Below are 17,506 nucleotides of genomic sequence, written 5' to 3' on the forward strand. Positions count from 1 at the left end.
AGGAATTACACTTTACACCATCTGTTTGATTGCTAATATTGTAAAAACAAAAACAAAAAACCCAGTAGCAGCAGCAAAAGTGTCCCTATAGCTACAGTGAAGGCCTATCATATAGTCTCATCACACTGATCTGAAGAAGTGTGCAAGCACACGAAAGCTCATACCAATGACAAACTTAGTTGGTCTCTAAGGTGCTACTGGAAGGATTTTTTTATTATTTTGTATCGCACATCTTTGTAAGCATGTGTATTGAAGATGGAACCACCTTAATCTCCATTGTAATGTTTAATTGAACAGAATGCTCTTAGATGCACTTATATGAAGTGAGAGGCTTGATTCTTTATGGCTGCCAGTTTATCCTAGGATAAACCTGAATTTCATGTGAAAACCTCACATTGTAAACTTCATGTAAGTGTTCTAGATGGAACTGTTTTAAGGGAAACTGACACATGATACGTTGCATTGAACTGCATGCGTTCCAAGGAAACTCCCTGTTCATTTTTTGGCTTTCCCTGCTTCACAGGATTTTCTTATAAGACTTAATTGCATTGGACGGTGGGGGAAGGACAGGGGGAGAAAGTAGGGAGTGGGTTTTGAAGGGCAGGGTGGGGAAGGAGTGCCTTTAGGATGGCCCTAGGCTCTTTTGACTCAAGGAATAGCACAGCTGCTTAAGGTTTTCTTGAAGCTCTGCTTTCTGGGAACCTGAATTTCTAAGTATTTCTTGTTCTAGGCCTCAGGGCTGTGAAGCAGAGCTGGAAACAATAATTTGTATTACGAAGGTATAGAAGCATTTCTTTAAAAACTGAGAAACAAACTGTTCAATATGCTCTTGTTCAAGCCATTCTTTTTTGGGGAGTATTCACAAGATTATAATAACACAGCACCATCACATTATCATCACATTAACATTTGGAGAGATTTCTGTGGTAGTGCCTAGGTATAGATTTCTCTCTAGATATGTTTACCTGGTACCATGTGCTGGGTGAAGTCTCTCCCCTTAATGACATTGAGGACCCTTGTACAGTTGCTGGAAACCACAGGAGGAGAGAATGTTCTTGTACGCAGGTTCTTTTTATGGGTTTCCCGCAGTCATCTGGTTAGCCACTGTAAGAATAGGATGCTGGCCCAGATGGGCCGTTGGCCTGATCCAGCAGACTCTTTTTTATGTTCTTACGCCTGCTTCTTGGGAGAAAAGCAATGACAAACCTAGACAGCATCTTAAAAAAGTAGAGACATCACCTTGCTGACAAGGGTCTGTATAGTTAAAGCTATGGTTTTCCCAGTAGTGGTGTATGGAAGTGAGAGCTGGACCATAAAGAAGGCTGATCGCCGAAGAATTGATGCTTTTGAATTATGGTGCTGGAGGAGACTCTTGAGAGTCCCATGGACTGCAAGAAGATCAAACCTATCCATTCTGAAGGAAATCAGCCCTGAGTGCTCACTGGAAGGACAGATCCTGAAGCTGAGGCTCCAATACTTTGGCCACCTCATGAGAAGAGAAGACTCCCTGGAAAAGACCCTGATGTTGGGAAAGATTGATGGCACTAGGAGAAGGGGACGACAGAGGACAAGATGGTGGACAGTGTTCTTGAAGCTACGAACATGAGTTTGACCAAGCTGTGGGAGGCAGTGGAAGATAGGAGTGCCTGGCGTGCTTTGGTCCATGGGGTCATGAAGAGTCGGACACGACTAAACAACAATGCTTTTATCACTTGTTTTTGTTGTTGTTGTTTAGTCGTTTAGTCGTGTCCGACTCTTCGTGACCCCATGGACCAAAGCACGCCAGGCACTCCTGTCTTCCACTGCCTCCCACAGTTTGGTCAGCTTTGTTTGCTTTTTTGATGTCTTTTAATTCTGTTATTTATTGTGTTGTGGTGCTATTGCTTCATAAGCTGCATTTTGATGTTAAATGACATTAATTAATTAATTGAAATCTCTATACTGCCCCTCATTTGGGGATCACAGGGCGGTTTACATTATAAAAACACAAAATTGCATACTGTAATAATAAACAAAAACAATACCCCCCCCCAAGTTTAAAAGGTGGCAGAAGAATGTTTTTGCCTGGCACTTAAAGATATGTTATGAAGGCGCCAGGTGAGCCTCCCTGGGGAGAGCATTCCACAAGCAGGGCGCCACTGCACAAAAGGCCCTTTCTTGTGTTGCCACCCTCTGGACCTTCTGCAGGTTCTGGGTCAGTTGATATGGGGAGAGGTGGTCCTTGGGCGTATTGTGATCCTAAGCCATTTATAGGTCAAAAGCAGAAGTTTGAATGTGGCCTGGAAACTGTCAGCCAGTATAGTCAAACCAGGATCTGTGTTATATGCTCAAACCATCTTGCGCTGGTGAGCAAGCTGGGTGCTGAATTCTGAACCAGCTGAAGTTTCTGAACCATCTTCAGAGGCAGTCCCAAGTATAACACATTGCAGCAATCTAACCTATAAGTTACCAGAGCATGGGCAACAGAAGTCAATCTTTCCTTGTACAGATAGGGGTTCAGCAGGCCACCAGGCAAAGCTGATGGAAGGCACTGCCTTAGACCAAAGGCTGCATTAGACCAATATTCTTCTAGTATAAGGTTCAAAGTAGTTCCATGGCTGGCTTTTGCTCCAAAGCTGTCTGTAAGGTGGCAGGCTCCTGCTATGAGATCTGCTTTGTGAACTTTTCAACAATTTGTTATATATAAAGGGGATAAGGAGGCATCTGGTAATTTCCTTTGACTGATCATCCTCTAGGAGCCATTAATCTTCCTTATGGCGATGTGTGAGTCACAACAGACACAGGGTTATCTTTGTTCACAGTATTGGCACTGGGCAGGGTCAGAAAGCAGCATGGTCCTGGGTCCTGAAGTTGTGTGGGGTGTCCCTTTGCTATTTCCTGTGGGTTGTAGATCTGACAGCCTCCCTTTATATTAGATACTTGAGCGTGGTAGTGAAAGGTCCTTGGCTGCACATTTTCTCTGTTATCTCAAAAGTTACTCTTATGTATGGTTTCGAGGGTCCTTTGGCTCAAAGCATAACATCTGCAGAGGCCAAATGGCAACATTTCATGGGCTTGAAATAATTAGGGTTTGCTTGTTTGTTTTTTGACGACGAAATGCTCTAATTTTCACCCTCTTAATTTTTCACAGAAAAAGAATGCTTTCTGTTTACTTCAGTTCCCGCACCCCCCACCCCTGTCAAGATTTTATAGAAACGCCCACTGTGTGTCTTGAGTTTTTACTGATCAAGCACATTTAAATTTTGTTAGGCTAATGTCTTTTGGAGATTAAGCAGCTTGTGAGTACAACTAAAATGCAAATAGCACATAAGACAGGTCAGTTTGTTTGCTTATGGGTCAATGAGTCTCAGGACTGTGGTTAATGTTTGTCTCAAATGTTGCAGAATGTTTCTCTTCTAGGTGGCATTCCTGGAGGGGAAACTTGCCTCCTGGCTTTTGATAATCCCCACCCCCATGGTCTTGCTTTACTATAGTGTAAAGTGAACTCTTTAAAAGTAATGGTTCCTGACCCCCCCCCCCCGAATATGAGGAGGGTTCTAAATACACAATGACCCTTTTTTGACCTAGAAAACCTCTCCCACAATGGTGAAAGTTGCAGCAATGCAGCTGTTGATTGATATTTTCCTTTCAAGTCTGTGGATGTGATTAAAGTTATCTCTCTGTGCAAAATAATCTTTCTTTCCCTTAGCCATGAACACTTTGCAAGCGTGGGAAACCAAGTACATTCCTGTATTCCTCCCAAGGTACTTGGGAAAACCATCATGCTTTTTATTTCTCAGGTTCTTCTCTCCGTTTTCATTTTGACGCTGGTTTTAAAATCTTCTCCATGAAATTGCTCCTTATGAGTCTTGAGTTCATGCCTTCATCACGATAGTCAGCTGGGTTTTGAGGACATTTACATTATTGTTCTTTTGGATTTATTCATCTCTCCACCCCGCACCCCGACTTCTTAACCCACCCTATGCCCACACACTCTTTATCTTTGAATCGTAGCAAATTTTGCTGCACTTTTACTTACTCTTTTTTTTTAAAAGAGTTTTTCGGTTTTGGATAAAATGTATGTAATTGAAAGCTTGAATTTTTAAAACAGCATTTTGAGTTTCAACCCTTTTTTTGTATAGTGAAAGAGGTTATTAGCACTTTTTGGCTCTAACTTGAAGAAACGACATGTGTTAGGAAAAAATCTCACCCACTGTGTGGGTGATTGAGAAGAGCTGTAAAACAATGCCAGAAAAATAAGAATTTGCTGTGAGGGTCAGGTCGTGAACATAGCCAGATGTTCTGCTGGGGCTGGTAAGAGAATAATTTCTGGATATGAAAACTCCAGCATGCCTTGAGAGAAAACTCAATGTACTTTTGTTTATAATTATTTCCATTTCCATTCAAAACGTACAAATGTGCAGTGGAGTTGGGAGGCATGGAATGTCGATCTAGGAGGCTTTCCCATGGAGTAGAGGAAGAGAATTTGCAATGCAGGGAGGGGGTTGCAAGAGAATATTGTGTGTGTTGGGCTCAGTGCAATTGCATTCATCAGTTTCATACATTTTCTCATGAAACTAACAGTGGAATGCTATGCCTTGGGAGAGTGCTGTTGCGCTCAGGTCTTGCTTCCAGGCTTCACATAAGCATCTGGTTGGCCACTGTGGGAACAGGATGCTGGCTTAGATGGGCCTTTGGTCTGATCCAACAGGGCTCATCTCATCATCTTTGCCCCAATGGCCTGCTGGCTAGGGCTAGTGGGAGTTGGAGTCCAGCAGCATCTGAAGGACACCCTCTTGGCTGCCCCTGGTGTATAGGATTGTACATTAAAGGTTGCATTTCCTTTATGGCAGCATTTGGACATAATAGCTAGAGCGTGTTTTGTTGTTGTTGTTAGGAAAATGAGTTTCCTCCTGGGCTTACACGCTCTTTCCCATATCTTTTCTCATTCAGTGTGGCTCTGAGCAAGCTTCCAATTCCATTTTAGATGGAGTTTAGTGTGTTGCAGTTTAGAGTGCTGTCCACAGCCTAAACTGGGGATAATCTTAAATTGAAACAAACCAGATTCATGCACATACTGCAGCGACACTCTATGAAAGGGAGGCATGCATCTCCAGACACTCACTAAACATGTGCCAGGGAACTGAGGTCAGTTGCACCTTCCTAGTTCATGCACATCATATGTCACCTTGCATTGGAGATACCGTATGTATCTTTCTTTCACCCTTTATATATTTGTGAATGCTGACGGTAAGTGAACAATGATACAGCTTGAGAAATACAACTGCCATGTGAAGTATCTGCACCAGCACTCTTTTTTTCCCTTCACCTTTTGGAGCAGGGAAGGGACAAAGAAAAAGTTGCTGCAGACATCATGTGCTTGGGCATTGTGAGGAACATTATGGGCAAACACAGCAAATTGGAGCCTGGAATTGGAGTCGAGATCAAGGACACCAGACAGGCTGCTGTGTGGATGGCACCAGCTGTTCCTGAACATGTCCTGGGGAAAACAGCTGGTGCAGGAATGCCTTTAGAAAGTTTAGGCTCAGTATAGTTTATTTGAAAGTGGAAATGTATACAGTACTTCTAGTGGTTGAACAGAAATTAATTCAAATTGGATGTACCCTACAAAGAGGTCAAGAGGTCATTTATCCCAATTATATCCTATGTGTCCTATTTTACCAAGCCACAGCTGTGTCAAAACAGGAAAAATTAGAGGTGTCAGGTCACTTGGTGCCATGAAATCTGATGGCAAGGGCCATCAGAAATTCAAAATACTCTCACAAACTTACATGTTCTCCTATTGAGTTGCATGTTCCTGGTGTTTAGTGCAATATTTTGTTTCCCTTTATGGTTATCTGAAGTTGCGGAGGTCTTTGAACCCCTGAATATTATGTGGCATTCATTTCTGCGCAACCCAGTGTGATGAGTGGTATATAAAACAACAACAACAACAACAACAACAACAACAACAACAACAACAACAGAATGTAGGATTGGCAATGTTGGAGGCTTTTGGGATGGGATGGGGTAATTTCTGGCAAAAATTAAAAAAATGAAAGCGGCAAGTGGCCACACCAAAAACGTCATAGATACAGCTTGCTGTAAAACCCTCCCCCCCCCTATAGAGTGATGCTACAGTTATTTCCCTATAAAGGAGCCTTCACCAAGTAGGTGCTCTCCAGATGTTTGCATGGGTGAAGGCTGCTCTATAGGGATATACCTTTAAAATATATCCTCCTCAGGCCATGCCATTATGATGTTTGCAGATCCTATTGCCAAGGCAACTTGTTTCCCCAACTCCAGGGAATGATTGCCATTGTGATTTGTCATCTTTCCTACAGCCAGGTGTTCCACAACTGAAACTGCAGCCAGGAAAAGTTTTCCATTCAAGATGACTGACGGCTTTGTACATGGGAATTAAGTTGTGGGTGGGGAGTGGGAAAGATATGAATCACATTTTTCTTTCTACTCGCTGTCACTGATATTAGCAGATACTGGCCTGCATTTGTCTTTGAGCAGTGCAGCGCTTTCCTCCTGTTCGTGTCACCTCATTTTACAAGCAAACTAATACGGAGGTGACTCAAGGTCAGCATTAAGTCCAGAGCAGCGAGCTGCATAGATATTTCATCCTTTCCCTCTCCTAGCCCAAGTCTGTTCGCTTTGCTAGATTTCTCACAGCTGTGCACTTTAATGGGAACAACTTTCCCTGGAGCTCAAGCAGAAGGGCCATGAACTCTGGAGTGTGGCGATGGTTTTGGATGCCTGCTCTGTTTGAGAGCCTTTGCACACAATACCAAAAGGAAAGAGGCATTTGCAGTATAATGTTTGAAGGAGAGACCCATGTCTGTAAATATATTGCCAACATACACCCTGTGAAACTCCCAGCTATCTATTTATAGGAGTTTGCAAACAAACATATCCCCTTCAAATGTTTTGAAGCAAAACTCCCCCCTTTTTTAATTGTGTGAAAAGCCCTCAAGTCTATTTCGTGTAAGAGAACATTATATGTGCTAGGATCTCTTCCAAGGTTTTGGTGCAAACACAGCTGCTTCGTTTCAACTCCCAGAAAATGAAGTTTTACAGTGGTACCTTGCAAGACGAATGCCCTGCAAGACAAATTTTTCACAAGACGAATGTGTCTTGCGATCTGATGGTGACTCGCAAGACGAATTCGTTTTGCGAAAAATTCATCTTGCGAATCGCAGTTTCCCATAGGAATGCATTGAAATTTAATTAATGTGTTCCTATGGGCAAAAAAAGAAATTTCAATGCATTCCTATGGGAAACCGCGATTTGCAAGACGAATTTTTCGCAGAACGAATTGACTCGCGGAACGAATTAAATTTGTCTTGCGAGGCACCACTTTACTTGCTTCAGTGACTTCTTAGTTTTCTTCATAGAGCAGGAGGTTGAGTTGCGATCAGTGACAGAGATGGCTATTCTTATCACCCTCAAAAGGCTAAATAGCGGGATTGGGTGGGGAGTACAAGGGTAATCGTACCAATAGGCACATGTTACAGTTGTCACAGGAGTGCCGCTGAAAATGACCTCATTTTAGTTTTTATATTTTGCTGGAAGCTGCCCAGGATGGTTTTCCAAGGCTTGCCGTTTGCTCTGATTTAGTGGTGAAGAGCAGCTTTTCGAGGGGAAAGCACCGGGGCAAACAAAAAAGTGCTTGTTCACAGAGTTTTAAAGTGTGGAGCTACGTATGCCTAGAAAGTGTAGGGCAAAAGGTAAATGTGGATGAGCCCTAAGACTTTGTAGAGAAGAGTATTGCAGGAGAAAGACTATTATTTTTATCTTCATATAAATCTTCATATTTGAAATGTAGATCTGGCTGGCGACTTCATTACCCATTGCTCAGGATTCACTGCCCCATCTTAATCTGTCCTCTAATTTTTCGAGTTTCTCGAATACTGTAAGCACCCTTTTGTTCCTGATGGTAACCGCCAACTATGCTATCTCTCTGCATAGTTAGAAACTCAATGACTGTATCTATGTGAATCTTCATCCTTCATTTAACGAGTGGATAAAAATGGCAATGAGTGGCCTCCATCCTCTTGGGGCTAGAGTGGAAAGGGAAGCAGGCTTTGCTGAGTTCACATTCTCAGGATGAATTTTTCAACTGGAGTCTTCTGCAGAGCCGCAGGAGACTTGCTGAAGGGATTTCCAGTTGTGGTTTGGGAAGACTTTTTCTTCCTCTAGCCAAACAAACCAAAACAGCACTGAACCAGTTGTTGGTGTTAATTAGTCCCTACTGTACAACCACTGCCAGAAAGCAACAGATGCTGACGTTATGGTACGTTTCATGTAAGCCTTGAAAATCAATAAAATGCTATCCCTGTGGAACAGGAAATAATTTGAGAGAGGATTTTGAACATTTGCCTTTGATGACATGGTTTTCAAAACAAAGTGCTAGCAGCCACGACTGTCATTACAGTGGGAAAGGAGGCTGGCCCCTCAAGAGTTATTTCAGGCCCTTCACTTTGAATTTTCAGCCTTAATGTCAACAATATGGAAATATAAATCCATGGGAAGTATAAGGAAAAATGAAATGCAGTATTCAAACCAATTGCTCAGGGCAAGACTGGATTAAGTTGCCTTGACTACTGTAAACTGTAATGTGCTGTATTTGGGACTATCATTGGAAACAGGAAACTGCTAACTTATTTTAAAGTACAGCGGGCTACATACTGGGATTGGCCATTGCGAACACATGTTGCCAGCACTTCAAGAATTTCGCTAGCTCCCAGTCTACTTCCAATGGCAATTAAGAATGTAGGTGCTTCCCAGGGGGTGGACAGAGACCTTTTGGCAAGAAGCATTGCTGCCCCCACACCCAAATCCAGGCATGTGCCTCAGCAGTGTGGGAGGAGACCAGTGGCAAAGCAGCCACTCTGCAGGAATGCCCCCTTTGTGCTGAGAGTCTTGGTGGAAAGGGAGCGTTCTGCAAAGCATTGCTGCTACTCTCCTTGGCTTTGACTTTGGGCTGTGTCTTCAGCTTACCCAAAGCCAAGTCAGAAGCTGCTGCCACTGAGGCCAGAGAGGGGTGACAGTTGGAAGAAAAGAAGTGGAGATGCAATGGCAGCGGCAGGGTGGTGGTGGTCAGGATTTCCCCGCCCATGTGGAGCATGCTGCCTGAGGCAGGCTGCTTCACATCGCCTCATTGGTGCACTGGCCATGGTGCTTCCCCTTTACATGCTCATACAGCATGGGAACCAGCTATCTGAAGGGACAGCTGTTCCTGTATCAATCTGCCCATGCAGTGTCATCTTTAGAGGTTGTCCTCTGGGTAGCACCACCATCTGAGGAGAGGTGGGTGGTGACCAGAGAGAGGGAGGACCTTCTAGGTAGATTCCTATCACAGGAAGGAACTTTAGCCCCTTGGGCACCGGGCTAAAACAGTTTTATTTTGCCTGGTGTGGTTGTTTTTAACTGCTGCTGTTTATCATTGCTATTGTATTGTATATTTTATGCCCTGGAACTTTGGCTGAAGCCTGTCACACACATTCTAAAGGACACACGTTTGTATGTAGGTTTCCAAACCTGAATTTGCCAAAGCAATATTGGGAGTGGCTGTGCACTACTCCAGAAGCAGTATGCCTCTGAATAACACTTGCTGTTTGTGATCGTGGCATGCTTTCAGGCTTTCCTCTGGTTGTCCACTGTGAGAACAGAGGGCTGAACACCAGGAGGGCTGTGTGTTGCCCCCTGCTGCTGTGGATGTAGAAACTCACTAAGAGCTGAGTTCATGGTAGAACAAACTTTATTTTTACAGAGTACTAGTTAACTTCTCCAACTAGGTCACACTGCTTTGTCAGCTCTCCAGGAGCTAGCTGCCTGGGTCATAGCTGTTTCTATTGAATGGGGCCACATGCCAGATATTTAGTTGACAATGCACATGTTGCAGACTGCTTAATTATGTGCTGAATTCTTCCTACCAATTCTCCCTTACAAATGCCTCACTGGATCCATTCTCTTCCCCAAAGTCTATCAAGGGCAAACAGCCTACAGAAGTCAGTACTGACAGGTGGGAGAAGGGTTGCAAACCCCACCCAGTTACGCATTTCCCCCTGCAATTTCTCTTCCCTCGTCTCAGTATTACCAATATGAGACAAATATGGGGGATTTTGTCATAAATATGTAGTGTTGGCCTTGGTTGGAAGTGAGTGAGAGCAAAAGTGCTTGGGTGACTGATAGGCCCATGGCACAACTCACACTAATAATTTTGTATTTTACTAAAATGATTTAAAATAATCCCTTTATTCTCAACATATTAAGCTACTTGCATTCATGATTTGCACTATCTCCCATAATGGGCCATGCCCTTTGTGTCTTCCGGCCCATGCTGTCACAAAAACGCCAGGGAATGGCCTATAGACAGTCCATACACTGGTTGTATTATCTGAATTGCATTGAAGAAAAGGAACGTGTCATGGGTTGGGTGGCTTATTATGTATTTAAGTACCAGTAATCTAATTGAAATGTAAATAGCTGCCTAGAAAGAGGAAGAACAGAGGGGCTTTTCAGCTGTCTTCTTAAATTTGCTTTTTTCGAGGCATTGCTGGCTCCAGGTTTTTGTGAGCCTTTGGTCAAGAGAATGTCAGGGCAGATTCACATTTAATTTGTTTTAGAATATGCTACAACAAAATGTACTATCAGGCAGCCCTGTTTAGGGAGGCTTTTAATGTTTAATAGATTACTGTGTTTTATTTTTCTGTTGGAAGCCGCCCAGAGTGGCTGGGGAAACCCAGTCAGATGGGTGGGGTATAAATCATAAATCATAAATCATAAATAATAATAATAATAATAATAATAATAATAATAATCAGTTGTGAACGGTATATGTGTGTAAATGAACATGCATTTCTGCAGTAAACGCAGAGGTTGGGGGCCATTCCTGGTTCTATGTTTATTGCTGGGCTTATTCTGACATTTAAGTGAACATTCACCATTCAACATTGCCAATACCGCACACACTTTTTGCAGAGCTGTCACCTGTTTGAAGAAATGCTAAACAATTAACCTTATGACCTTTAGCGGATTGACTTGAGTGTAATAACTTATGAGTGGAAAAAGTTCTAAAGAAAAAAACACACATTTTCTTTGATTTCAGCTGATGCATGCGGGTATCACAGCAGCTATTATTTCTAATTATAATGTACAATTGTTATTCATTATTATAATCCTAGTCATCCAGCTTTTCTAATTGTTCCATTGTGCTTTGTTAAATTAATGCCATAGGCAACCTCTCAGGGTAACTAAAACAGATCAGCTAATAAACTAATGCCTCTGTCCTGTTGTGCTACTGTAATCTGATTAGTAAAATGTTCTCTGCACAATCCAAAAGGCAGCATAGGATGGAGGCAGAGACATACCTAGGCTCCCTTGTGCCCTTGACACCCCTGCCATCCCGTGCCCCCTAGGCAATCATTGGCTCTCTTTGTCTTTCTTCACAATTTTTGTGCCCACCCATGGTGGGGGCCAACCTAGCCAACCACTAGGTACCCCCCTGGATGGAGGTCAAAACTCATATTAACCACTCTACATTTTTAAAGCTTGCCCATGGGCTTCCATTTGAAGCTTTGCAATTATTATTTTTTATGAAGCTATAATAATCATGGAATTCGTCATAGGCCAAATTCTCCCCCAAAGCATTACAGAGGCAACTTTATTCATCTAGTGATGCTTCCCTAATAAAAACCAAATTGTTGAACTGTGTTTAGTTTGTTTGGGGTGGGGTTCCCCCCCCCCCGAGTGGTGATAAATTGAACAGCCATTCTGAGTTCTTGAAACATGAAGTAAGCCAAGAAGGAAAATAGAGCTGGTTCTCTCAGGGTGGCAGATTTTCCATGCAGTAAAGCTCATGCATAATGTAGTGGGCTCATTCACACATGCCTTTCTGCATATATAGCCTTTAATGAGCATATCTGTTTAGTCCATTCTTGTGTGTGTGCATAAAAGTGTCTTTTGAAATTAATATCTCAGATAGGTACTTGAAGCCTGACACTCTTAAAGTACATGGAAGCAGAATGTTGTGAGCATACAGTATTTTATTCCTTGAAAATATTCAGGATCCGAGAGACTTAAGTTGTTGAGTTATGGCATTGAGCTCATCAATTTACATTGTTGATTCTTTCTAGCAAATTGTTTATTGCTGCTAAGTGTAAGTGTGATGGCTCCTTAGTTCAGCTTTGCAACTGGAGGCACAAGCTGCCTTGAAGATAGCTGGCGATGGTTTAGATTTCTTTCCCACCCTTCACCATGAGGTCTCTGGGTGGGTTACAACAATTAAAAAATATAGTTCTCAAAGCATTTAAAACAAATTACAGTCAAGAGAATAGGCTTGATCCTAAAATATGTTTATTAGGTGTGCACTCTTACCTGCACCGTGATGTACACTGCATACTGCAAACTTGCCTCTCCAGGATTTTTTTGAGATATAGGGAGGTATCCAACTAAACAATTCTGCCAATGTAAACAGTTTTGGCTGCACAGTGGAACTTCCCTCCCTCTCCTTTCCCTGTGGACCCCCTAAATCTCATATGGGTTTCCTTTCAACCCTTTGGAGCAGATTTAGGGAGGGCACAGGGGGCAAGAAATTTTCATTGCGCAGCTAGAGGGCCTTACACTAGTGGGACTCTTTCGCTGGGTTCAGTCCACAGTTTTCTGCCTTTCAATGTGGGTTTGAGCGATATCACTGATACTTGGAAGGCGCTCCTATATGAATGTATCCATACTGTACTCAACAACACTGTCTAGCTTATTTCTGAAATGCCTTTTTTCTCCCTTCACCAGAAAACTTCAGCACAGAAGTTGGCCTCTTGGAGCTGATTGGAGACCCCCCACCAGACCAGATAACCAAAGTGTATGGCCCAGACAACAGCCCTGGCTATGTGTTTGGACTGGATGCCAACACTGGACAAGTGGCACGGTACCACCTTCCCAGCCCTTTTTACAGAGACTTCTCGCTCTTGTTCCATGTGCAGCCCACCACAGACAAGGCAGGCGTCCTTTTTGCTATCACAGATGCTTCCCAGTCAATCATTTATGTTGGCGTGAAGCTGTCAGAGGTGAAAGATGGAAAACAGCAGATCATTTTCTATTATACGGAGCCTGGCTCTCAGAACTCCTATGCTGCTGCTGCATTCACAGTGCCTTCCCTAGTCAATCAGTGGACTCGCTTTGCCATCAGTGTGCAGGATGAGGAAGTCGTTCTCTACGTAGACTGCGAGGAGTTCGAGCGGGTCCGTTTTGAACGCTCGCCTGATGAGATGGAGCTGGAAGACGGCTCGGGGCTTTTTGTGGCACAAGCTGGAGGAGCTGATCCCGATAAATACCAGGTGAGCATGGACTTACACCAAGGCATTATTTCCAGTGAAAATGGCCACAGGCTGATGTGAGTTCACAGTGAACAGAGAGTGTTGAAATACATAATTTGGCCTTGTGTGATTCAGTAGACCAAGGAAGTGGGAACAAGCAAAATCAAAATTAAAAATCCACTGACATGTTGTTGGCTTACCCAAAGTTTCTATCAAGGAGCTTTCTCCTTGCTCTTGTACACAGGCTGCCTCATGCTCCAATTTCCCATCTGCATTTGCCTTTCACTGGTGAGAAAAGAGGCCCAGTAAGGAGCTGGCAATCCAAAGATACAAGAATAGTGATGTTTCCCCCTGTGAATTATTAATTGCAAGCCTACCATACATCTCCTGGGCATTGATCTGTTGTGGGATCACTCACTGCTTTTTATAGAAGCATCTGTTTATTGTGGGATGAGAATTTGCCCATTCTCTTATTCATGCACATGAGGACCTCACCAGAGCATGGGAAAGAGCCTCTAGTCTAACTAGGGGTTCTTAACCTGTGTGTGTTTCCTTATATATAGATCAAATTCAGCATGCATGATCATTATCTCATTTTATGGAGAACTGTCTGTATATATGTGTGTTTTGTGCAGCTGACAGATGGTTGTCTAGTTCCCATGTTTGGCAGCCTCAGTAGACCAAAGTTAGCTCAGTAGTGTAATGTTACTGAATATGATTTCCTGGATGTTTCAGCGGCAGAATGTAGGTTAGTTTGTAGAAATTGTGATTTTTGTGGTTTTAAAATCTTTTTTGCCTGTATCCATTTTACTTTGGTGTGGATGTTCATTATGCACATCTATCAATGAACACTGAAAGGTATTTTGATGTTTCTTTTCACGCCAACCCAATGAATTGCCATTGTGAAGAATCTGATGAAGAATATATGGAAGTGATTATAGCCAGTACTTATAAGTGACAGTGGCAACTTCGTCTGTCTTTTGAAGTCTATCTTTCTTTTTCCAGAAAGAGATTATTTTTTTAACTTTGCAAAGAGCTTTAAGAATCTGAATAATCATTCCAGTGTATCATCCAGAGTGAAAAACAAAGGGGAAGTAATTAACATTTTCCACCATCAAGTTCATTTCCAGACACTGGCTTAATTTGTCAGTCTAGTGACCCCTGTGATTTGTACTTGGCCCTCCCCACTGAGATCAAATCCATTGCTGCATTCTTCTTTTGCGGGTGGTAGTGGTGGAGGAGGGTGGCCAGAATTTTCTACAGCTGATGTCTGCAGACAAAAGCATGGTGTATTTCTACCCCAAGCCTTGTTGAAAACTGATTGGAAAATGTGATAAATGCTGCTTTTGCTGCTTTTCAGCACAGATTGCCTTGGGGAGCAGTTTTCCCTGCCCACTCAGTAACAGATGTGGATATTCATAGGGGATACACGCAACAGATACTTTCTTTAGTCTGCTGCTACCAGAATGCAGGAGGAATGTTAAACAGTAGCTGCAGGTGACTGAACTAGAAGTTCTTACATGTTCTTACATAGCACATTGGTAAACTACGGAATTTGTTCCCATGAGAAGTAGTAGCGACCACCAACTTGGATGACTTTAGGAAGAGGATTATATGAATTCATGGAGGACGAGGCTATCAATGGCTACTAGCCATGATGATTACGTATGTTCTGTCCTCACTGTGGGGAAGCAGTATGCCTCTGAATACCAGTCACAAGTGGGGAGAGACAGCTATTGCACACAGGTCCTGCTTGCATCGGGTTGGCCATTGTGGAAAAAAAATGCTGAACTAGATGGGCCGTTGGTCTGATCCAACAAGACTCCTCTTACAGTACAGTACAAAAGCAGTACAAAAACACTTGATGAGACATAATGGGAGACTAATTTATTTACTGAAAAGAGCAAGGGAGCAGTAAATGTCAGCAAGTATGATTTTTTAAAATATGTGTCAACTCTGGTTTGTTTCAAAGAACAAAATCTGGAGGAAACTTTTATTTTGCACCATCTGCAAAACAGACTGATTAGAACACAACTCGTTACCCTCCCTGTCTCAGGCATCCTGCCTGTGAGCGTTAAATCAGACTCCAGATGGGGAAACATTCCATGTAATAAGTCTAAGGGTAGCTTTGTATTGGGTCAAGAACAGGATTAGAGTCATCCATGGCCTGCAACAGGGTTTGGATGGAAAATACAAAAATAGACTTGACCCCTGTGAGTGTACACAGGTTTTTGCGTGTTTTAAAAAGATGATGACTAGTTTTACTCTAGAGCTGTGCCAGTGAATGTTTATCTATTTAGAAATCTTTCTGAAGAGGTTGTTTGGAGTACTGTGGATCTGGTGTAAATCAAGAGTTTCAAAATATGTGGTTTATTTATCCCCCACCTCAAGTCTTTGTGCACCTACCTTTTGAAAGCAGCAATTCCACACACACACACACACACACACACACACACACACACACACACACACTCATCAGTAAAGGCTTACATCTTCTTCTTCTTCTTCTTTGGCGATCACTCGTATCCGAGTAAGATTGCCTTCCATAAACACGGTTTTAGCAATGGGTCCGTAAGTGACTGTGGAGGCCATTTCTGGATCCACACGTCCTTCCACAGTGGAGACATTGGTTTCTGGGCGGGAGTTGATCACGGTGTGGATTTGCCAAGCATGCCTTCCTCTTAGCACGTTTCTCCCTTGCGACCTGAGATCGAGTGTCTTCAAAGCCCATGACACCTTTGGTAAAGGCTGACATAGGGAATCCACAGCACACAAAGACAGATATTGCCACTTGGGGTACAGCAGAAGGTGTGTGCAGCCTCATTTAAGCACTCTACATTTGAAAAGTTAAGGGTTTCTTTAATTCCAGAAGAGATGCTTTGGTTCAGTTGTGCTCTTTACTTGGTTCAGGTATGACTGGCATCCTCCATCCAAAGTAGTTTAGCTTCTATTTCTACACTGAAATGCCCTCACAGTGTTGGTGTGTTACAGGGTAATATGTTTATGTTGATGCACTGATGCGGTAGGTGATACTATATCATCCAACACTGTTGAAGGGCACAGTCAATACTACATGGGGTTCATAATAGTTTGTGCAGGATGCCAGTGAGATGCCAGTTAGAATGAGCCTCAGTTCCTTGAGTTTAGACATAGTTTGTACACCCCCCCCCAAATGAAGCAGGTAACATGTGAGCCTGTGGCTCATGCAGGCTTGTTGCTAAAGTTTAACCATGGTTTGTCATTATATCTGAATTAAGCCAATGTGAACTGGAATATTCATTACCATCTCAGTGAACTGTGGAATGACCTACCACGAGCCAACTTTGAATCACAGTTTATGAAGCTAGTTTGTTTTCACTGATAGTTAAGTTTCACGACGATAGGTAAATGTAAAGGGGCCCCTGACCATCAGGTCCAGTCGTGTCCGACTCTGGGATTGCGGCGCTCATCTCGCTCTATAGGCCGAGGGAGCCGGTGTTTGTCCGCAGACAGCTTCCGGGTCATGTGGCCACCATGACTAAGCTGCTTCTGGCAAACCAGAGCAGCGCACGGAAATGCCGTTTACCTTCCCGCCTATTTATCTACTTGCACTTTGATGTGCTTTTGAACTGCTAGGTTGGCAGGAGCTGGGACCAAGCAATGGGAGCTCACCCCATTGCAGGGATTCGAACCGCCGACCTTCTGATCAGCAAGCCCTAGACTCTGTGGTTTAAACCACAGCACCACCTGGGTTCACGATGATAGTTAAGATTAATTACAGTTTAGGATTTGGATGGAATGTTAAACTATGGTTAACCTAAATTGGAATTGGAAGCTTCCAGTCTCATCTTCACCGCCACACTGGAGGATGTGTATGGAGGTGCACATGAGTTTAAGGCTCACTGTGATTTGATCTCATACCACTAAAACATTATTTAGCATTACATGCAGACAGGGCATATATGTTTTGGATTGAACTTTTAGGAAAGAATTCGTTGTGCTTCAGATGTATACAGTAGTTGTAAAGACTAAATAAATGCTAAAGAAGTGTGGATTATCTTCAGGAATGCAAACAAATTGTAGCATCCTAACAAAGCTAATGGATGAAATATTGTTGAGAAGATTCTACAGTTTATAAACACATGCATTTTCCTCCTTTAGAGTGGGAAAAATAAGGGAATTAATATTGATCACTCTCTGTTCTTGAAACCAAGGATTTGGCA

At 42.9% G+C, this 17,506-nt stretch overlaps 1 protein-coding gene across 3 annotated transcripts in view; it reads left to right on the forward strand.

Moving 5' to 3' along the window:
* The window catches only part of COL18A1 (collagen type XVIII alpha 1 chain), a 157,636-nt gene that overhangs the window by 82,847 nt on the left and 57,283 nt on the right, over window positions 1-17,506 (forward strand). For all 3 annotated transcript variants that reach the window (XM_035124182.3, XM_035124164.3, XM_035124174.3), the window contains one exon: window positions 12,781-13,325. In XM_035124182.3, the coding sequence (XP_034980073.1) occupies window positions 12,781-13,325 (545 nt within the window). The remainder of the gene's footprint in view (window positions 1-12,780; window positions 13,326-17,506) is intronic.

The sequence above is a fragment of the Zootoca vivipara genome, chromosome 1, assembly GCF_965207765.1.
Source record: "Zootoca vivipara chromosome 1, rZooViv2.hap1.1, whole genome shotgun sequence".
Classification (NCBI taxonomy): domain Eukaryota; kingdom Metazoa; phylum Chordata; class Lepidosauria; order Squamata; family Lacertidae; genus Zootoca; species Zootoca vivipara.